We start from the raw sequence: 22,767 nt of genomic DNA on the forward strand, positions 1-22,767 counted from the left end.
TGGGATAGGCAAAAATCCTATTGGTTGGCAGCAGTGGGGATGTGGTGAGGCCAGCTGTCAGGAAATGGGGAACATGGGAGGATAGACAATCTACGTTGTATCAGGATTGAGGAAGCTCTTTGGAGCTAGCAGCAGTGTGGAGGGAGCCTGGGTTAAAATAAAGTTTATTTATCAGTGTCACAAGTAGGCTCACGTTAAAACGGTGCCTGTTTGGGTACACTGACGGAGAATTGAGCATGGCCAATGCACCTAACCAGCACATCTGTCTCTAGTGAGGGAGAAACCTGAGCAAATAACAGTCTACGAATGGATGGACAGTGAAGAGCAGATGGAACATTGTGTTAGGTACCAGAATTGGTCAGAACAAGTAGTTGGAGGGTCTCTGGATGGAACATTTCCATGAATTGTCTGAAGTATTACTGGGGAGGGTCATGGGAAAAGGCCTTTGGAAGCTGGAAGCATTTGGTGCAGGGAATCTGTAAATATTAGGGGGTAGATTTTTTTAATTGGGGCCCTTTTTATTCTACCTTGCCTATTATTATTGTGGTTGGGGATTACAGTCAGATTAGAGATGATTGTTAATTAAGCTTCTTGCCTCAGAGATTGTCCTGACATTGTGCTCAGTTTTAATGTTCTCATCTAATGTGAAATGTTGCCTTCTGTTAACTGTCGCTCAGATTAAAATATGAGCAGGATTGTACTCTGCATCCATTCTTAGTGATGTGCCATGTACCGCTTTTATTTGAATGCAGTCCTTTACCCTTGTTATGGAAAAAGTCTTGCAACTTCAAACTTAAATGTGTTTTTAATTATTTTCAGATGCAGAGGGAGATGGTTCACACAAAAGAAGCTCCTCCATCCTTTCGTCACCATGTTCCTCTTCCCCATGGACCACCAGTTTCGCCGTCATTAACTCAATCAATGCCACCATCTCCATCCAGAATTCCATATAATGGAGGGCGAACCATACCTATGCCAGGCAGTGCCACTGTTCCCAGGGACAGACTATCCAGTGTACCACCATCAAGATCTATATCCCCCAGCCCAAGCGCCATCCTAGAAAGAAGAGATGTCAAACCAGATGAGGACTTGAGTGGTAAAAATATTGCCCTTTTCCGAAACGAAGGTCTGTATGCTGATCCTTACATGTATCACGATGGACGAATGAGCATTGCATCGTCTAACACTGGAATTCCTGGGGACATGCCAGACCATGGCCCATACCACCGCCCTTCATTGAGGTCTAGCAATGCATTCCCAAACACCAATGTGCAGGCTGACATGATGGAGCAGTCACTTTATAGAATAAAGCCCAGGAAATATTCTGACAGTTATATACCATCAGTTGGTTCCAAAACACCACCGTCTTCTCCTCAGAAGTTAAGTGACTTGCGCATGATGGATATCCATGGACAGACTACCCACATGGGTCACCCTGTTCAACTTGACAGGTCCTCTTCTGTACGTGGCTCCCTCAGGAAGGATTCTGGGACATCTATTCCCATGGAAACGGCAACAATCAAGTCGCGCAGCGCAGCTTCCTCGCCTTCCATTTCGGACGTCGTCCCTTTTTCAGCTGACAAGCAAATGCCGGGATACAGCGGTGCATCTGGAACACCCAATGACCCAGAAACCAGGTAAGGGAGGCTGAATAGTGATTGGAAATGGAGATGAACAGTTCAAAATGGTAACTGCTTTGCATAGGTACACTTGGTAAGTTTCAGCCAAACTGTCAGGTAGTGAGTTAACAAAACCAGTTAAGTTCATTTGCCATTCATGGCACCAAATCCTGGTCTATCTGTTCATAATTTCAATTATATTTGCATTGGGTTAGAATTTTTAATTCTAAATACCCAACTAGGCAACATTGGTGGCAAAAAAGATGAAAGGATCTTTATTACATTTTCAATTTCTGACTATTTTCCTATTACATCCTTGAATAAAGAGTAGTCAACATGGATCTCCAAAGAAAGAGCCATATTTAGCCAACCTCATCAAATTCAGAAGTAGCAGAAGAACTGACTGATGATAACATAGTCAGTGTCATACACTTAGCAATGAGTCTACTGTGTGTTACTAAGGTCAGAACTTGTGGCATCAGGGGACAAGCAGCAGAATGGATAGCAAGTTGTCAACAAAACGGAAAAGCAACTTGGGATTAGCAGTATTTATTCAGGCTAGTAGAAGGAGGGAAGTGGAGTTCACCTTTTTACACAAATGCTTTGGAGTTGGGAATCAGAAGTACAATTTCAAAATTCGCAAAAGGGCGGCATGGTGGCATACTGGTTAGCACTGCTGTCAGAGAGCATCAGAGATCTGGATTCAATTCCGGCATTGGGTGACTGTCTGTGTGGACTTTACACTTGTCTACGTGGGTTTCCTCTGGGTGCTTCAGTTTCCTCTCTGTCCAAAGATGTGCAGGTTAGGTGGGCTGGCCATGCTAAATTACCCCATAGTGTCCCACAGATGTCTAGACTAGGGTGATTAGCCATGGTAACTGCATGGGGTTATGAGGATAGAATGGAGGGGAAGGCCTGGTGGAATGGTCTTTTGGGAGCCAGTGCAAGCTCAATCAACTGAATGGCCTCTCTCTGCACTGTAAGGATTCTGTGGTTCTATGGTTCTAAGTTGGCACTGAAGAATTTGCAGAATGGGTAAATGCAAATTCATTTCAACATATGCATGTATGAGGTGATACATTTTAGTAAAAAGCATGGAAGGTCACAAAAATGTGTTTCTAGGTAGAGTAGTGGAGCCATGGGACCCAGGGATAAGAGTTTCACAATTTTGTTTTTCAAAATCACAGGTTTAACTATAAAATGCAAATAAAGCAGTAGGATTTATTTGTGAAGCGATGTGCGTAAGTTGTAGAAGTTGGCAGGAATGGTTGTCAGAATGGTTACTAAACTATACAATATCCTATTCTTTATTTGCAGGGATTTAGGGTTTTTATATTGAGCTTGTTTAAGACACTAGTTCCACCTCAGCTGAAGTATTGCATCCAGTTCTGGGTGCCATATGTTTAAGGATAGCACAGTGGTTAGCATTACAAGCTCACAGCAGCAGGAACCCAGCTTCAATTCCGGCCTTGGATTACTGTCTCTGTAGAATTTGCACATTCTCCCTGTGTCTGCATGGGTTTCCTCCAGGTGCTCCAATTTGCTCCCACAGTCCCAAAGATGTGTAGGTTAGGTGGATTGGCCATGCTAAACTGCCCCTTAGTGCAGGCTGTATGGGCCAAATGACCTCCTTCTGCACTGTAGGGATTTTATGTTATGTCATTGGAGAGTGTGCAGAAAAGATCCATAAGAATGGCTTCAGGGATGAGGAAGGTCCAGGATGAAGGCAGATTGGAAAAGTCCTTGGAGAAGAGAATGCTGAAAGATGCTCTGATGGAGATTTCAAAATCGTAATGGGTCTGGACAGAGTTAGATGGGGAGAAACTTCCCATTTGTGAAAGAATGGAAAATGAGAGGACACAGATTTAAAGTAATTGGCAAAAAAAAAGCAAAAGAGACATGAAAAAGTATTTTCATGAAGTGAGTGAAGGTCTAGAATGCAATGCCTGGAAATGCTGGTAAGGCAGATTCATTTGAAAATGGGGAGAAAAGGGAAGTAGACCATTGTGCAAAAAGGAAGAGCGTGCAGGGTACTGGGGAGGGGAGGTGGGCAGCGAAAAGGCTGGTAAAAGATGAACTAATTGCTCATTCAGAAAAGCCACGCAGACATGATGGGCCAAATGGCTGCATCCTGCCCTGTGACAATTCGGCGATTTGTACAGAACCTGGGTTAGACCACAGTGGAAGTCCTTCATTGTGGATTATACGGGTAATGTTGTACTCCGTTGTGTGCCATCTGTGTGATCACAAAGGATTATTCAGCAGCAGCATTAAACCCTTCATCCTCCACATCAAAAAAAGTGAATAATTGCCAAGAACCTTTACCCAAATCACAGTGTGCAGCAAAGCTCTTTCAGGTGTATAATTACTTTGAAACTGAGAACTCTAGATCCTTCCCACATTGATGTGGACAAGCTGGCTGCTTTGCACATTTACTTCAAACACTTCAAATGGACAAAAATGTCAAGCAAATAGTTGTACATAAACTTTTTCTCATGAAATGTTATTTACTTGTCTGCTAGCCTTTGTGGTGTCACGGTTTGGCAAGGGCAAACAGCCAGTTCACTGGCCTCTCCCACTGCTGATCTTGTCAGCCATTTGAACCAAGTGAACAAACAGACTTCAGTCGTAGAGTCATACAGCATAGAAACAGGCCCTTCAGCCCACCATGTCTATGCTCACTTTCAAATACTAATCCCATTTACCAGCACTTGGACCATAACCTACTATCCCTTGGCAATTTAAGTGCTCATCCAGATGCTTCTTAAATGTTGTGAGAGTACCTGCCATCACCCTCTCGGGCAGCACAATCCATATTTCCACCACCCTCTGGGTGAAAAATATTTTCCTCAGATCTCCTCTCAATCTCTTACTCCTCATCTTAAACCTACTTTCTCTGGTCTTTGACACCTCTGCCATGGGGAAAGATTCTTATGATCTACCCTACCAATGCCTCTTATAATTTTGTATGTATCTATCAGGATCCCCCCTCAGCCTCCTCTGATCGAGAGAAAACAGCTCTATGTTTATCTATGCTGCCATCTTCAGGGATCTACAGACTTGTACACCAAGGTCTCATTGTTTCTCAATATTCCCTAGGGACCTGTCATTCATTGTGTATATCCTACCCTTGTTGGACCTCCCTCACACTTCTCAGGATTAAATTCCATCTGCCATTTCTCTACCCAATTTACCAGATGATTAATATCAGTTTGTAACCTAAGACTACCCTCTTTGCTATCAACAACACCATCGTTTTTCATGTCATTTGCAAACTTACTAATTATACTTTCCACATTCACGTCCAGGTGGTTAATGTATACAACAAACAGCAAGCACAGATCCCTGTGGTACACTTCTGGTCACAGGCTTCCAATCATAAAAGCAACCCTCCAGCATCACCCTTCGTCTCCTATTAACAAGCCAGTTGTGGATCCAATTTTCCAACTTTATGGACCAGCCTTCCATGTGGTACATTGGCAAAGGCCTTACTGAAGTCCATATAAACCACATCAACTGCACTACCCTCATCAATATATTTAGTTACCTTTTCAAAAAACTCAGTTACATGAGTTTGACAGGTTCTCCCACCAACACATTCATACTCGCTATCCTTGATCAGTCCTTGCCTTTCCAAGTGTTGATAAATCTTGCCTCTCAGAATTCTATCCAATAATTTTTTCACCACTGACATTAGACTAACTAGCCATAATTAACTGATTTATCTCTGTTGCCTTTCTTGAATGAAGATACCACATTAGCTATCCTCCAGCCATCTGACACTTCAGTGGTGAAGATTTAAATATCTCCAGGACCCTTGCAATCTCTTCCTTTGCTTCCCACAGCAGTAAGGGATACATCTCACAGGCCTTGGGGATTTATGCACCTTAATGTCTGTTAAAACACCTAAAATGTCCTCCTTTATTAATCTTAATGGGCTGTGGAGCTTAACTATCTCAACTAAAATCTCCAGCTACAATGTCTTTCTCCTTAGTGAATACATGAAAAAACATTCATTTGAGACCTCACCCATGTCCTCTGGCTTCATCCACGGACTGCCCCTTTGGTCTTCAATGGGCTGCACTCTCCCTGATCATCCTCTTGCTCTGCGTATACTTCTGAAATGCTTTGAGGTTTTCCTTTTAATCTTATCTGCCAATGATATTCATGGCCCCTTTTTGCCCTCCTAATTTATTTTTTAAGCACCCGCCACCCCCCACTCCCTTAATACACTCCATTCTCCTGAAGGGCCTTCCCCATTTTTAGTACTCTATTCCTATGGTATGCTTTTTTCCCTTTGTCAAACCCTTGACATCCAGAATTCCCTGGACTTGCCACTCTTGTCATTTACACTTAGAGGAACACTGCCCTGAACTCTCACTATTTCACTTTTAAAAGACTCCCACTTTTTCCAAATGTAGACTTACCCACAAGTAGCTGCCCCTAGTCTACGTTTGCCAGATCCTGTCTAATGATATTGAAATTGACCTTCCTCCAATTCAGATACTTGATTTCTGCACAATCCTTATCTCTCTCCATAATGGCTTTGCAACTTATCTTGGTCACTATCCCTGCTGACACTTTGATCATTTGCCCAGCTTCATTCCTGAGGATTAGATCTAGCAATGCCCCATCCCTCGTAGGACTATCTACTTATTGACACAAAAAGCAGTCTTGGAACAATTTTGAATCTTTTCACACACAGGCGATTCCATTTAACAGTGGCAAAGTTGAAATCCATTACTACTATAACTCTATTCCTCTTGCACCTCTTTGTGATTTGCCTACATGTCTGCTCCTCTATCCCCTTCTGACTGTTAGGAGGCCTGTAGCAAAGTGAGTGCCCCTTGTTTTTATTTCTAAGCTCCACCCATATGGCCTCATTTGAAGAGCCTCCTAAAATATCTAGGCGATGGCCGAGGGGCATTATTGCAAGAGTGTTGAGTTGCCAGTCCTGCCCTCCTTTCAACCGTATTTCCTTCGTAACTCTTCTTCCTGTAGATTCAAAGCACCATCAACATGTAGACAGCTGCAAATCTACGCTTTTGCTCCTGGCTCCAATGCACTGGAGAACCAAAGAAAAATATTTTCGTGGTGCTATTTAAAATTCCCCATTTGATCAAGTTAATAGGCAAGGCCAGCCCTGGCCAACTTATCGCTTCTGGATCAGTTAGAAATGACTGGGAATGGTTGTACAGAGTTCAGCTTCAGAGTGTCCTGCCCTTTGCTAATGAAAGAAGGGTGCTTGCTGGTAGACTTCTGTTTTTTTTAATTTCCTCAAAAGCTCAGTCCAGCAGAATAGGTTTGCATCTGTTCGCAATACTGATGTGTTCTGCTGTAATATAGGAAGATGCACATTCTATTTCTGTTTATTTTCCCTTCTCTCGCTACAAGATGCTGCTCATGTTAGTCCCAAATGAAAGTGAGGAGACTGTACAAACATTTGTATGAAGCATATTTATTTAATAGAAGGTGTGGCACCCGATGAACAAGACAGCTAAAATACCAGTACAGTGAGATACAGTGCACTAGTGTAACAATACCCAAGGGTTTGGCACACGTTTGTTTTTCTGCCATCAGATTTAAATACATGTTTGAAACATAAGAACATAAGAACATAAGAAATAGGAGCAGGAGTAGGCCATCTGGCCCTTCGAGCCTGCCCCGCCATTCAATAAGATCATGGCTGATCTGTCGTGGCTCAGTTCCACTTTCCGGCCCTCTCCCCATAACCCTTAATCCCCTCTCTTATCAAAAACCTATCAACCCGCTTCTTGAAAATATTTAGCGAGGCAGCCTCCACCACTTCAACGGGTAGAGAATTCCAGAGATTCACCACCCTTTGAGTGAAGAAGTTCCTCCTCAACTCCGTTCTAAAATGCCCCCCCTTAATCTTGAGGCTGTGCCCCCTAGTCCTACTGTCTTTTTTGAGCGGGAAGAGTCTCTCCACCTCTATCCTATCCATCCCATTCATCATCTTATACGTCTCAATGAGATCTCCCCTCATTCTTCTAAACTCCAACGAGTACAAGCCTAGTTCATTCAGCCTCTCCTCATAGCTCAACCCCCTCAACTCCGGTATCAGCCTAGTAAACCTCCTCTGCACTCCCTCCAAGGCCAAAATATCTTTGAGCAGGTGCGGCGCCCAAAACTGCACACAGTACTCCAGCTGCGGCCTCACCAATGCCCTATACAGCTGCAGCAAGACCTCCCTACTTTTATATTCAATCCCCTTCGCTATGAAGGCCAGCATCCCATTCGCCTTCCTGACCACCTGCTGCACCTGCAAGCTGGGTTTTTGCGACTCATGCGTAGGTTACAGAAGCAGGAATAGGCCATTTGGTCCTTTTGAGCCTGCTCTGTCATTTATGCACCTTTTTTAATGTCTGCTAAAACATCTAATACGTCCTCCTTATTAATCTTAATGTGCTCTAGAACTTAATCATCCCAACTGAAATCTCCAGCTACAGTGTCTTTCTGCTTAGCGAATACAGATGAAAAATCTTCATGTAAGACCTCATTCATGTCCTCTGGCTCTATCCACGGATTGCTCTTTTCTGTCTTCAATGGACCCCATTCTTTCCCTGGTCATCCTCTTGCGGATCATGACTGATCATCAAATTCAATATCCTGATCCTGCCTTCCCACCCCATAATCCCTTGATTCCTTTAGCCCCAAGAGCTATATCTAATTCCTCCTTGAAATCGCACATTTTGGCCTCAATGTCATTCTGTGGTAGTGAATTCCACAGATTCACCACCCTCTGGGGGAAGAAATTTCTCCTCACCTCAATCCTAAAAGGTTTACCCCTTATCCTCAAACTATGACCCTTAGTCTGGACTTCCCCACCATTGGGAACATTCTTTCTGAAGGACGTTTGTCCTCACTAAATTCAGCCAGTAAAGCATTATTGTTAACATCTATAGAAGTAACCCTGCACTTGCAGCAGATGGCAAGGAGGCTGAAGATCACTGTAACAAACTGATAGATTTTTTTTCATTGTTTTCCCATATCTCAGCATTGTTTCAAATAGCTCCAGAAACAAAATACTCAGGCCAAGTCACAGCTGGCTGCGATTTTAAATACTCAAGCTACCAATGTATATGTTCATAAAAGCTTCAACTTCTACTTCTCTTCTCTTATTATTGTGGGAGTGCGTTGAAAGAAACAATAATAGTGGCAAGTTTCAAGTGTGCACAGAAATAGCTCAGGAGATTAATAACCACTCTCGTAAATGTTCACCCAAAGAAATCCATTTAACAGCCCATTAATCATAAAATGTCAGTCTAGCCAGTATATCAAAGTTATTTTAAGTACTTAATGTAATTCTTGTGTTATAACCTTTTTTCCATCTGAAATTCCATAACTGCACCTATAAAGTAAAACAAATTGGGGAAATCTGTTGCATCCCCCAGGAGGGAATGAAGTACAAAAGCAATATAAAATGATATAAATATGAATATGAATGTGTGTCTTAATAGAATTTCATTTTACCAGTGCTTTCTTGGGTAAAGGTGCTCGATTTGAATTCGGATGATCACGTGGAGCTTTGCATGCGAGTGTTCAATTGTTAAATTGTTTAAACAGAATAATAACTGGATTTGATGAGCTGCGAGCTCCACTGGACCAGATCTAAGTAGTTTTCCCAGTGGCTTGTTCAGTGAATTCATCCTGTGGATAGCTTAGTCACAGACCAATGCATGCTAGCAGCAGTCCTCCAGCAGCAAGCAAGTGGAAACACAATTTGATTTCCCCTGCACCTCACCTCCTGTGTTTCTTCAACGATTCTGGAAACTGAGTCCATAGTAGTGACCTGACCATTGCTATAGCCCAAATACAGTAACTTAGCACAGTTCAGGATATAAACGTGGGAATTCCTTTGTCTGCCCACCAATACATGGTGGCTGCGATTTTCATGAGTTACGTGGCAAATATGGTATTAAACTTTGGTACCATTTGGTCGATTGTGCTTGTGCAGTCCAGCAAAATTGGTGGTGAGTAAAGGCAATGCTCAGGAGATCTTGCTGCCTCAGTTAAAATCAGTGTTCTAGTTAAAGAACCTGTGGCAAAGTTTTTAGCAATGGCAATTGGTTCTACCCATGAATGAGATCAACTGGCTGAGCTATAATGACTTTTAGTTTATTTGCTGCATTAGTGCAATTCATAGAATTGTAGACTCACTACAGTGCAGAAGGAGGCTGTTTGGCCCATTAAGTCCACACCGACTCTTTGACAGAGCACCCGACTATGACCCACCCTGTTTTAGCCCCATGGCTTCATGGTTTTTTTAATTATTCGTTTGTGGGACGTGGACATTACTGGCTGGCTACATTTATTGCCCATCCCTCGTTGTCCTTGAGAAGGTGATGGTGAATCCTTGAATCCTACAGTCCACGTGCTGTGGGTTGACTCTCAATGCTGTTGGGGAGAGAATTCCAGGATTTGACCCAGCAGCTGTGAAGGAACGACAATATATTTCCAAGTCAGGATGGTGAGTGACTTGGAGGTGGTGGTGTTCCCACGTATATCTGCTGCTCTTGACCTTTCCAGATGTAAGTAGTCATGAGTTTGGAAGGCGCTGCCTAAGCATCTTTGGTGAATTGCTGCAGTACCTCGTGTATATAGTGCGCATTGCTGCTACTGATAGTCGGTGGCAGAGGAAGTGGATGTTTGTAGATGTGGTGCCAATCAAACAGGCTGTTTTTTTTTCCTGGATGATGTCAAACTCCTTGAATGTTGTTGGAGCTGCACCTATCCAGGCAAGTGGAGAGTATTCCATCACACTGCTGACTTGTGCATTGTAAATAAGAACACGAGAACTAGGAGCAGGAGTAGACCATCTGGCCCTTTGAGCCTGCTCTGCCAGTCCGTGAGAACATGGCTGATCTTTTTGTGGACTCAGCTCCACTTGCCCGCTCACCATAGCCCTTAATTCCTTTACCGTTCAAAAATTTATCTAACCTTGCCTTAAAAACATTCAATGAGGTAGCCTCAACTGCTTCACTGGGCAGGGAATTTCACAGATTCACAACCCTTTGTGTGAAGAAGTTCATCCTCAACCCAGCCCTAAATCTGCTTCCCCTCATTTTGAGGCTATGCCCGCTAGTTCTAGTTTCACCCACCAGCAGAAACAACTTCCCTGCTTCTATCCTATCTATTCCCTTCATAATCTTGTTTCTATAAGATCCCCCCTCATTCTTCAGAATTCCAATGAGTATAGCCCCAGTCTACTCAGTCTTACCTCATAAGCCAACCCTCTCAACCCCAGAATCAACCTAGTGAATCTACTCTGCACCCCTTCCGGTGCCAGTATGTCCTTTCTCAAGTAAGGAGACCAAAACTGTACATAAGAACATAAGAAATAGGAGCAGGAGTAGGCCATCCAGCCCTTCGAGCCTGCCCTGCCATTCAATAAGATCATGGCTGATCTGTCGCTGCTCAGTTCCACTTTCCCGCCCTCTCCCCATAACCCTTAATCCCCTCTCCTATCAAAAACCCATCAACCCGCGTCTTAAAAATATTTAGCGAGGCAGCCTCCACCACTTCAACGGGCAGAGAATTCCAGAGATTCACCACCCTTTGAGTGAAGAAGTTCCTCCTCAACTCCGTTCTAAACCGCCCCCCTTTTATCTTGAGGCTGTGCCCCCTAGTCCTATTGTCTTTTTTGAGCGGGAAGAGTCTTTCCACCTCTATCCTATCCATCCCATTCATCATCTTATACGTTTCAATGAGATCTCCTCTCATTCTTCTAAACTCTAACGAGTACAAGCCCAGTTTATTCAGCCTCTCCTCATAGCTCAACCCTTTCAACTCCGGTATCAGCCTAGTAAACCTCCTCTGCACTCCCTCCAAGGCCAAAATATCTTTGCGCAGGTGCGGCGCCCAAAACTGCACACAGTACTCCAGTTGCGGCCTCACCAATGCCCTATACAGCTGCAGCAAGACCTCCCTACTTTTATATTCAATCCCCTTCGCTATGAAGGCCAGCATCCCATTCGCCTTCCTGACCACCTGCTGCACCTGCCGGCTGGGTTTTTGCGACTCATGCACAAGGACCCCGAGGTCCCTCTGCACCGTCGCCTGCTGCAGTTTTTCGCCTCGTAAGTAATAGTCCTTCCTACCATTTTTCCTACCAAAGTGGACCACCTCACACACTTGCCAACATTAAATTCCATTTGCCATTTCCTGGCCCATTCGCCCAGCCTATCTAGATCCTTCTGCAGACTCTCCACACCCTCCGCACAATTTGCCTTTCCCCCAATCTTGGTGTCATCAGCAAATTTCGACACTCTACACTCGGTTCCCTCCTCCAGATCATCTATATAAATGGTAAAAAGCTGAGGCCCCAGCACCGACCCCTGGGGCACTCCACTAGTCACCATCCGCCAATCCGAATAGCACCCGTTGACTCCCACTCTCTGCCTCCTATTTGACAACCAATCCTCTATCCACGCTAACACCCTACCCCCAACTCCATGTCCCTCGACCTTCTGCAATAACCTCTTGTGAGGCACTTTGTCAAACACTTTCTGAAAATCTAGAAAGACCACATCTACCGGCTCTCCTCTATCCACCGCCCTAGACACATCCTCATAGAACTCCAGTAAATTTGTCAGACACGACTTCCCTTTAATGAAACCGTGCTGCGTCTGCTCTATCAAGCAATTCCCTTCAAGATGCCTCGCAATTTCCTCCTTAATGACAGATTCTAACATTTTACCTACCACAGATGTTAAACTAACCGGCCTATAATTCCCCGCCTTTTGTCTGGCACCCTTCCTAAACAACGGCGTAACATTAGCCGTTTTCCAATCATCCGGCACTTCCCCGGAATCCAGCGACGTTTGGAAAATAACCACCAAGGCATCCACTATCACCTCCGCCATTTCTTTCAGAACCCTCGGATGCATTCCATCCGGTCCTGGGGACTTGTCCACAATCAGCCCCTCCAGTCTGTCGAGCACCGCCTTTCTAGTAACAGTAATGTCATTAAGACCCTCCAGTCCTACCACCTTTATCGCTAACACCCGGCAAATTATTCACGTCCTCCTCCGTGAAGACAGAAACAAAAAAGTTATTCAATACCTTAGCCATATCCCCATCCCCTACCACTAGGTCCCCTTTCTCATCCTCTAAAGGACCAACATTTACCCTAGCCAGCCTCTTCCTTTTTATATATTTATAAAAACTCTTGCTATCCTTTTTCATATTAAGCACTAGCCCAGCTTCATAGTTTCTCCTACCATTCCTTATCAACTTCTTTGTCAATCTTTGTTGACATTTAAACCTCTCCCAATCCTCTTCTCGCCCACTACTCTTAGCTACTCTAAATTCCTCCGCTTTTAGTTTAACACTTTCCTTCACCTCCTTTGTTATCCACGGCTTATTACCTCTCCTCCTACTATCCTTTTTGACCATCGGAATAAATTTCCGTTGAGCACCAAGAAAGATCTCCTTAAAGATCCTCCACTGCTCCTTAATAGACCCTCCCTCCAACGCGCTCTCCCAGTCCACATTCGCCAATTCTTCTCTCATCCTACCGTATTTCCCTCTATTCAAACAAAGGACGCGTGTCCGGGAACCCACTTTCTCCTCCTCCATCTGCACCAGAAACTCCACCATACAATGATCACTCTCCCCAAGAGGATCCTTCACCACAAGGTCCCTAATTCTACCCGCTTCATTACATAGCACCAGATCCAAGATAGCTCGCTCCCTCGTCGGCTCCAACACATACTGTTCGAGGAAACTATCCCGGCAGCATTCCAAGAACTCTTCCTCGAGCCCCCCACGTCCAACATGGGTCGACCAATCAATATGCAGATTGAAATCCCCCATAACTACGGCCGTCCCATTCCTGCACGCCGCACTTATTTGCGCGTTAACAGCCCGCCCCACCTCCAGATCATTATTCGGGGGCCTATAGACGACACCCACCAGCGTCTTCCTCCCTTTGCTGTTCCTAATCTCCACCCACAACGATTCCACCCTCTGCTCCTTGGCTCCAATATCATCCCTTACTACCACCGTGATGCTATCCTTAATCAGCAGAGCTACGCCCCCCCCCTTTTCCCTCCTGTCTATCCTTCCTAAACACTTGATAGCCCTGTACATTCAGCTCCCAGTCCCTGTCACCCTGCAGCCACGTCTCTGTAATGGCCACCAGATCATATCCATTTGTGTCGATCTGCGCCACCAGCTCATCTACTTTATTCCGAATGCTTCGTGCATTCAGATAAAGCGCTTTCATCCCAGCCTTCACCTGGACCCTATTTGCCGCAACGCCACCAAGTATACTCACGCCCCCTACTCCCTCTATTATTGGGACATCCTCGGCCTCTTCCCTTACATGTACACTCTCCTTAACTTTAGACCTCGTAAGGTCACCTACCCTCACACCCTCCCCCCCCCTAATTAGTTTAAAGCCCTGTCTACAGTCCTCTTTACTCGATTCGCCAGCACTCTGGTCCCAGCACGGTTCAGACCAACCCCATCCCTCCCGAACAGGTCCCACCTACTCCAATACTGGTGCCAATGCCCCATAAATTCAAACCCATTCCTCCCACACCAATCCCTGAGCCACCCATTCACTTCCTTAATCCTATCAACCCTACGCCCATCTGCACACGGTTCAGGCAGTAGCCCAGAGATAACCACCTTGTCGGTTCTACTTTTTAATTCCATTCCAAGCTTTTCATACTCCCTCCCCAGATCCTCAGTCTGCACTTTGCTTACGCCGCCGGCACCCACATGTACCACAACGACCGGATTCTCACCCTCCCACTCCAGGTTCCTCTGCAGCCCAGCTGCGACATCCCGTACCCGAGCACCAGGCAGACAACACACCCTTCTGTGCACTTTGTCATTGTGACAAAGGACAGTGTCAATACCCTTCACCCCACTATCCCCAATAATTACTACGTTCCTTTTCCTTTTCTCTTTGCCTATGTCCTGCTGCAGCACTGTACCGTGTGCAGCTTGCTCACCAACCTCACCTGCCTCGTTCTCGTCCAACTTGGAAGCAAGAACCTCAAACCTGTTATGCAGATTAAGAGGCTGAGGCCTCCGCTCCTCACCCCCCTTCCTCTTCCCAGTAGCCCCCTCTTGTCCCTGACCCTTAGAGTTAGCCAGTCTAGGGGGGGTGGATGTCACTTGCACCCCATTGACAATGGCACCCTCTCTCCCCTTGATGAGCCTCAGTGTCTGTAGCTCAGAGGCCAGCTCATTTACCCTGAGCTGGAGCACCTCCAGCAACCTGCACTTACTGCAGACATGGTCACTGGGATGAACCCTAGGGTCCACCAGTACATGGTACTCCAGGTGTGGCCTCACCAGTACTTTTTTACAGCTGCAACATAATTTTGCTATTTTTAAACTCCATCCCTCTCGCAGTGAAGGACAAAATTCCATTTGCCGCCTTAATTACCCGCTGCACCTGCAAACCAACTCCTTGAGATTCCTGCACAAGAGTACTGGGGTCCCTCTGCACAGCAACATATTACAATTTTTTTACCATTTAAATAATATCCATTTTGCTGCTGTTCCTACCAAAATGCTAACCCCTCATTTATCAACATTGTACTCCATCTGCCAGACCCTCGCCCACTCATTTAGACTATCTGTATACCTTTGCAGACTTTGTGTCCTCCGCACATTTTGCTCTGCCACTCATCTTAGTGTCATCTATGAATTGTGACACACTACACTTGGTCCCCAACTCCAAATCATCTACGTAAGTCATAAACAATTGTGGCCCCAATACTGATCCCTGAGGCACACCACTGGTGACTGATCGCCAACCAGAAAAAACATCCATTTACCCCCACTCTCTGCTTTCTGTTAATTAACCAATCCTCTATCCATGCTAATACCTTACCCATAACACTGCACCTTTATCTTATGTAGCAGTCTTTGGTGTGGCACCTTGTCAAATGCCTTCTGGAAATCCAGATACACCACATCCACAGATTCCCCATTGTCCACTGCACACATAATGTTCTCAAAGAATTCCACCAAATTATGAACTCATGCTGTGTCTTACCAATGGGGCAATTTATATGAGATGTCTCACTATTTCTTCTTTGATTATAGATTCAAGCATTTTCCCTACTACAGAAGTTAAGCTAACCAGCCCATAGTTACTTGCCTTTTGTCTACCTCCTTTTTTTAATCAGTGGTGTCACATCTGCTGTTGTCCAATCTGCAGTAACCACCCCAGAGTCCAGCGGATTTTGGTAAATTACCACTAGTGCATTTGCTATTTCTCCCACCACCTGTTTTAGTACCCAGGGATGCATTCCATTAGGACCAAGAGATTTGTTTACCTTTAGCTCCATTAACTTACCCAAATGGTAGATAAACTTTGGAGAGTCAGGAAGTGACTCACCATTGTCTTCCTGGCCTCAAACCTACTCTTGTAGTCAGTGTGTTAATGTGATGAGTTCAGTTGAGTTTCTGGTCAATGGTAAACCCAAGTTGATGGTGGGGGATTCGTTATTGGTAACACCATTGAATGTCAAGGGGCAGTGGTTGAAGTGTCTGTCGCTGGGTCTCTTATTTACCCCACTAATCTCCCTAACCTATACACTTCGTGATGCTAAGGAGCAATTTAGCATGGGCAATCCCCCTAACCTACACATCTTTGGATTGTGGGAGGAAACCAGAATACCTGGAGGAAACCCACACAGAGATGGGGAGAACATGCAACTCCACACAGACAGTGACCTGAGGCCTGGAACCTGGGTTCCTGGTGCTGTGAGACAGCAGTGCTAACCACTGTGCCATGAAGACAAACTCCCAAGAGGGTTTATCATGCTCTTCTGCTATGACTTCAGAATCTCCACAAAAACTTGGGAATATTGTACAAACACAGTTTTTGTTTGTTTGGGGATACCGTGACTTGTGTCAAAATTAGTGGACAAACATAGAAATTTGCCCCTTTTCACCTGCCCCACCATCCCCAAGAATCTGAACTAAGCATATTCTGCATTCTTATGTCCTCTCTCTGGATAGTTGTGGAGCAGTTTGAGAATGACCATCAGTCCAAACATATCCACCAGTGCTGCTTGAAGGGACAGACTTGGGTGCAAAATTAGCCTTTTTTCCCATTTTAAAGGCAAAAGGTTTGTTCCCTGCTTTTGATAAAGTTTGGATTTATTCCTATTTTTATAGTAGGTTTGAGATCCTCCCTACAGCATTAGCAATTTTTTTAATCCTCACATGACATGCATCAGCTTGTTTTGTGTAAATGACCTGAGGCGTGTTCACTGACTGTGCCAGTAGAGTGAATCATGCAAGAAAGTCCATATTCTGTACAAATATTTATTTTGTATTCGTCTTTGAAATGCTGACAACCCAGAATAATAATGACAACCACAGGACTGTTCAGGCTGATCAACTTTTACTTCACCTGCACAATGCTGAGATGCACCACAGTAAGAGCCAGGCAAGCTTTCATTCCCTACCATTATAATCATTGCTGCATGAAAATGATGGGTGCATCTTGCTTCTCAGGTTATGTTTTATTTTGCACTTCACTTTGTTTTTCAGTCCACTTTTCTTTGAAGAAACTTTGCTCCCTTGAAATAAAATACTTAATAGCCTATGACATGATTGGAGAACTTTGGTAGACAGTCGTGGCCAGTTAGGACCTTTCTCTACCTTGACTACAGTCTGATGAGAAATACAGGTTCTTCGTTAGCAATTGTAGTTTGTGCTGGCCCATTTCATAAAATGAGTGCAGAGAGAGGACATTCAGCCCATCGAGCCTGCACCAACAACAATTCCACCCTATCCCTGTAACCTCACATATTTACCCTGTTAATCCACCTGACACTAAGGGGTAATTTATCATGGCCAACCCACCTAACCCGCACATCCTTGGACTGTGGGAGGAAGCCAGAGCACTCGGAGGAAACCCGTGCAGACATGGGGGAAAACATGCAAACTCCACACAGTCACCTGAGCCAGAAATTGAGCCTGGGTCTTTGGTGCTAACCACTGTGCCACTTTGCTGCCCTTCATAGCATTTGTTTTAGAAAATGCCAATGAAAGTCTGTGGCTTTTTCCCTGGTATTTGAACGTTGTCTAAAGCAGCTATTTCTCCGTCTCTCAGAGGCATTAGAATCACCTCACAAAGTTAAAATCAATCTAGAGCACCACAAGTGCACAAAATTCCATTAAAAAGCAGTATAACCCATCAGACCAATGTCCCACAGGTGGGCTATTTTCATATGATTGAATTTCCCTGGGCTGGGGTTGATTTATGTGAATTATTTCAGAGGTATGAAAGGCCTATTACTTGCAAGGTGTGATTGGATTTTCTTATTCCCAGCCTAATCCTGTCCATGTAATTGCTATTAGAATGCTATTCAATACCTTTTGCAACTAGCATTTTTTTAAATGAATTATCTTCAGATTTTTACATATTATTCATCTTTGCTGCCCAGTCTGTTTCTCCTTCCTGTTGCTGGCTTTGCATGTAACGGGAGGAATCTTGTAGTCTGAGTGCTGGCTGGGGTGATAAAACTGGTGTGTAGCTCTCCAGTTGCACAGCTGTGTTTTCTAGGAAGGACTATTACTTACGTGGCGAAAAACTGCAGCAGGCGACGGTGCAGAGGGACCTCGGGGTCCTTGTGCATGAGTCGCAAAAACCCAGCTTGCAGGTGCAGCAGGTGGTCAGGAAGGCGAATGGGATGCTGGCCTTCATAGCGAGGGGGATTGAATATAAAAGTAGGGAGGTCTTGCTGCAGCTGTATAGGGCATTGGTGAGGCCGCAGCTGGAGTACTGTGTGCAGTTTTGGGCGCCGCACCTGCGCAAGGATATTTTGGCCCTGGAGGGAGTGCAGAGGAGGTTTACTAGGCTGATTCCGGAGTTGAGGGGGTTGAGCTATGAGGAGAGGCTGAATAAACTAGGCTTGTACTCGTTAGAGTTTAGAAGAATGAGGGGAGATCTCATTGAGACGTATAAGATGATGAATGGGATGGATAGGATAGAGGTGGAGAGACTCTTCCCGCTCAAAAAAGACAGTAGGACCAGGGGGCACAGCCTCAAGATAAAGGGGAGGCGGTTTAGAACGGAGTTGAGGAGGAACTTCTTCACTCAAAGGGTGGTGAATCTCTGAAATTCTCTGCCCGTTGAAGTGGTGGAGACTGCCTCGCTAAATATCTTTAAGAAGCGGGTTGATGGGTTCTTGATAAGAGAGGGGATTAAGGGTTATGGGGAGAGGGCGGGAAAGTGGAACTGAGCCACGACAGATCAGCCATGATCTTATTGAATGGCGGGGCAGGCTCGAAGGGCTAGATGGCCTACTCCTGCTCCTATTTCTTATCTTCTTATGTTCTTATGAGATTCAGCGTGGTGGCACAGTGGTTAGCACTGCTGCCTCAGTGCCAGCAACCCAGATTTAATTCCAGCCTCAGGTGACTGTTTGTTTGTGTGGAGACAATCTCTCTCTATCTGCGTACGTTTCCTCCGGGTTGGGTTGATTGACCATGACAAATTGTCCCTTAGTATCGGGGGAATAAGGTAGATACATCCGGTAGGGCATAGGTGGGATGCTTGTTGGTGCAGTCTCGATGGGCCGAATGGCCTCCTTCTGTATTGTAGGAATGTAGGAATTCTATGTTCAGGCACTCAGTTCACAGGGAATCTGGGGGCCTGGTTTCTGCTGTCACACTGGTGAGGCGGAGCCTGATAGAGCCAAGGTCTAAAGGGATCTTACCGCCAATCTGCATTGAAAAAAAACTCCACCTCCCCACCCTCTAATAGACATGGGAACCCCCTCCTGCGGCACAAGCACTGGGTCAACCCAAACATAAGGGGAATCCAATCCAATACCACTGCTACCCTGACCAATACTTACCACCCTGAGTGCAGGGAGCAGGCCGCTCTGAGTTTAGGGAGCAGCACAAGTTGCTTCTTTCAGTGAAGTTACAAACTTTTATATTTATAGAACCGCATTTATTCCACATCTAACAAACATACTAGCTCCACCATGACCAGGACTGAAAAGAGAAGAACCACCAACTAATGACTAAAGCTGGATAGTAAATGTGGCCTAGTCAGTGTTGCTTACATCTTAAGATCAGGTATATCCAAACAAAATCGATTGGCCTTTGCCAGTCAGGGTGTCGTATCCTCCTGAATTTTGCTTGTTGACTCATGATCTATTCTTTACACCAGCAGTGACTCAACATAGTGACATAATATAAATTCCAAATGCTGTGTAGCAAATATGTTTCATTTTGAATTTCAATTTGATTCTTCAGTGTTTGTGGGATGTTCTTTAATACAGTCTGACTTTAGTAGGATATTTATTTGACATAGCTGTTAATACTCACCTAAATTGTGCCTGTTTTTATTTAGGCAGCGAATGAAAGCTATGGAGAAGCAAATCGCTAGTTTGACGGGTCTTGTTCAGTCTGCTCTCTTCAAGGGGGGCAGTAATGCAAAGGAAGCTCCGAGGTGAGAGAATGAAGCTGCTTTGCAACTTTTGTAGTGTCTATGTAATGTGATTTTGGCTACCTAGAGAATTATGACAAATAATTGTATTTTGACATATAAATTCTGTTTTTTATGTTTAATTTGTATTCCTTCTTCGCTATTTCAGTGAGAAGATAAAAGCTACAGCACATAGCAGCAGTTCTGAGGCACAAGGTACTTTTTCTTCATTCTCCAGTAACTGAAACTATTGTTTTCTGAAACTTCCGTGATGTCTGCATGTATTGTTCAATGCAAATTCTTTTCATTGCCACGTGGGCCCGCTTATTGCACTCAAGAGGAAGAGGACTGATCAAATTTTGAAGTTAACAGTACCATTTGTTTTAGTCATTCATGTGATCTGCTCATCACTGCCTAGGCCAGTGTTTATCGCCCATCCCTAATTGCCCTTGGAAAGGTGGTGGTGAGCTGCCGCCTTGAACTGCTGCAGTCCACGTGGTATAGATACACCCACAGTGTTATTACTGAGAGACTTCAAGGATTTTGACCCAGCAACAGTGAAGGGACAGCAATATATTTCTAAGTCAGAATGGTAGGTGGCTAGGAGTGAACCTTGCAGGTAGTGGTGTTCCCATGTGTCTGCTGCCCATGTCCTTTTAGATGGTAGTGGCTGTGGGTTTGGAAGGTGCTGTCGAAGGAGGTTTGCTGAGTTTTTGCAGTGCACATTGTAAATGGTACACACTGCCCACTCTGTGTCAGTGATGGAGGGAGTGAACGTTTGTAGATGGGATGTCAATTAAGCAGTTTGTCTTGGATGGTGTAAAGTTTGTTGAGTGTTGTTGTGGATGTATTCATCCAGACAAATGGAGAGTAGTCCATCACATTCCTGACTTGTGCCTTGTGGGCAGGTTTTTGGAGAGTCAGGAGGTGAATTACTCAGCAGGATTCTGAATATTTTTGTAGCTAGTTTCTATATAGCTCGTCCAGTTCAGTTTTTGGTCAGTGGTAACTCTCAGGATAGTGGGAGATTCAGCAATAGTAATATCAAGTGGCAATGGTTAGATTCTCTCGTTGGAGATGGTCAGTGTCTGGCACTTATCTGGTGTGAATATTACTTACCAATTCTCAGCCCAAGCCTGGATGTTGACCCGGTCTTGCTGTATTGGGCCTTGGGCTGCTTCAGTAATTGAGGAGTTGCAAATGGCGCAGAATATTGTGTGCTAAACATTGTGTAGTCATCTGTGGATAGTTTTACACAAATTGCCAGCTTTGCTCGTGCTCCTTTAAGTCACACCTTGGTCAGATGCTGCCCTAATGTCAAGGGCAGTCACTCTTACCTCATCTGTAGAGTTCAGCTCTTTTGGTCCATGTTTGAACCAAGGCTGAATGAGGTCAAGAGCTGAGTGCCCCTGGCGAAACCCAAACTGAGCATTAGTGAGCAGTTTATTGCTAAAGCCAGTGCCACTTAATGGCACTGTTGATGACCTCTTCCATCACTTTACTGATCATTTGAGAGTAGACTGATGGAATGGTAGTTGGCTGGGTTGGATTTGTTTTATTTCATGTGTACAGGACATTCCTCATTGCTAGGTAGATGGCCAGTTCAGTTTTTGGTCAGTGGTAACCCCAGGATGTGATAGTGGGGGACTCAACAGTGATAATGTCGAGATGCGATGGTTCGATTCTCTCTTTTCATTCCACATTGCTATGCAGATGCCAGTATTGTAGCTGTACTGGAATTGCTTGACTAGGGACATGACAAATTCTGGAGTGCAAGTCTTCAGTATGGTAGCCGGAATATTGTCAGAGCGCATTGGCTTTGCAGTATCCAATGCTTTCAAACATTTCTTGATACCACGTGGAGTGAATCGAATTGACTGATGACTATGACATCTGGAGGCTGCCCAGTTGGGTCATTCACTTGGCACTTCTGGCTGAAGACAGTTGAAAATGCTTTTGCACTGATGTGTTGGTCTGTCCCATCATTGAAGTTGGGGATATTTGTGAAGCCTCTTCCAGGAAATGAACATTGTCTTTTTAAATAAAAGCAGAAAATGTTGGGAGAACTCTGCATGTTTGGCTGCATCTCTGCAGAGCGAAACAGTCAATGTTTTGTGTCGATAATCTTTGATCAGAAGATTTTTTGGAACTTGTTTGTTTTCAGCTGTCTCCTCATCTAGACTTCCAGATCAGGGAGATGCAGTTTCATTTGGAAGGAAAACAGTTTTAATAATCTAGCATTCCACTGGTGCTATATTAAAACATAGGCTTGATTATGTGCTCAAGTACTAATATAGTGCTGAACAGGGAGGTTCAAGTGCCACTGATTGAATGAACTTGATATTAGGTGCACATATCCACTGTAAATTGCATGCACAATCTTCTAGGTTGAATGTATCTTTCCAATTGGCAGCAGAAATAAATTAGGAAAATCGATTCAGTCGCAACAAATTATATATATCCGTACATCAGGATCCAGCACCTCTGCAAAGCTGCCAAACCTAGACGCAAGCCAATTGCAAAGTTAAAAAAAGATTGAGAGATGCAGTATTGGTATTGTGTGTGCACAGATGTTTTTACACTTTCAACATGAAACTCTTTGTTTTATGGTTTTTATTTAAACTTGAGTTTGTATTGATGTGCCTCAGAATCTGAGCAGGGCAAAGCTTCAATCGTTTTGACATCATTAATCCAAATCAGCCCAAA

General features: G+C 44.5%; 1 protein-coding gene across 15 annotated transcripts in view; it reads left to right on the forward strand.

Moving 5' to 3' along the window:
- Positions 1-22,767, forward strand: part of LOC145357750 (sickle tail protein homolog) — a 567,669-nt gene that overhangs the window by 474,620 nt on the left and 70,282 nt on the right. For all 15 annotated transcript variants that reach the window (XM_080211333.1, XM_080211229.1, XM_080211212.1 and 12 more), the window contains 3 exons: positions 820-1,637; positions 19,987-20,085; positions 20,231-20,277. In XM_080211333.1, the coding sequence (XP_080067459.1) occupies positions 820-1,637; positions 19,987-20,085; positions 20,231-20,277 (964 nt within the window). The remainder of the gene's footprint in view (positions 1-819; positions 1,638-19,986; positions 20,086-20,230; positions 20,278-22,767) is intronic.

This window comes from Carcharhinus amblyrhynchos, chromosome 2 (assembly GCF_965287045.1).
Source record: "Carcharhinus amblyrhynchos chromosome 2, sCarAmb.v2.hapA, whole genome shotgun sequence".
In the NCBI taxonomy this organism is placed as follows: domain Eukaryota; kingdom Metazoa; phylum Chordata; class Chondrichthyes; order Carcharhiniformes; family Carcharhinidae; genus Carcharhinus; species Carcharhinus amblyrhynchos.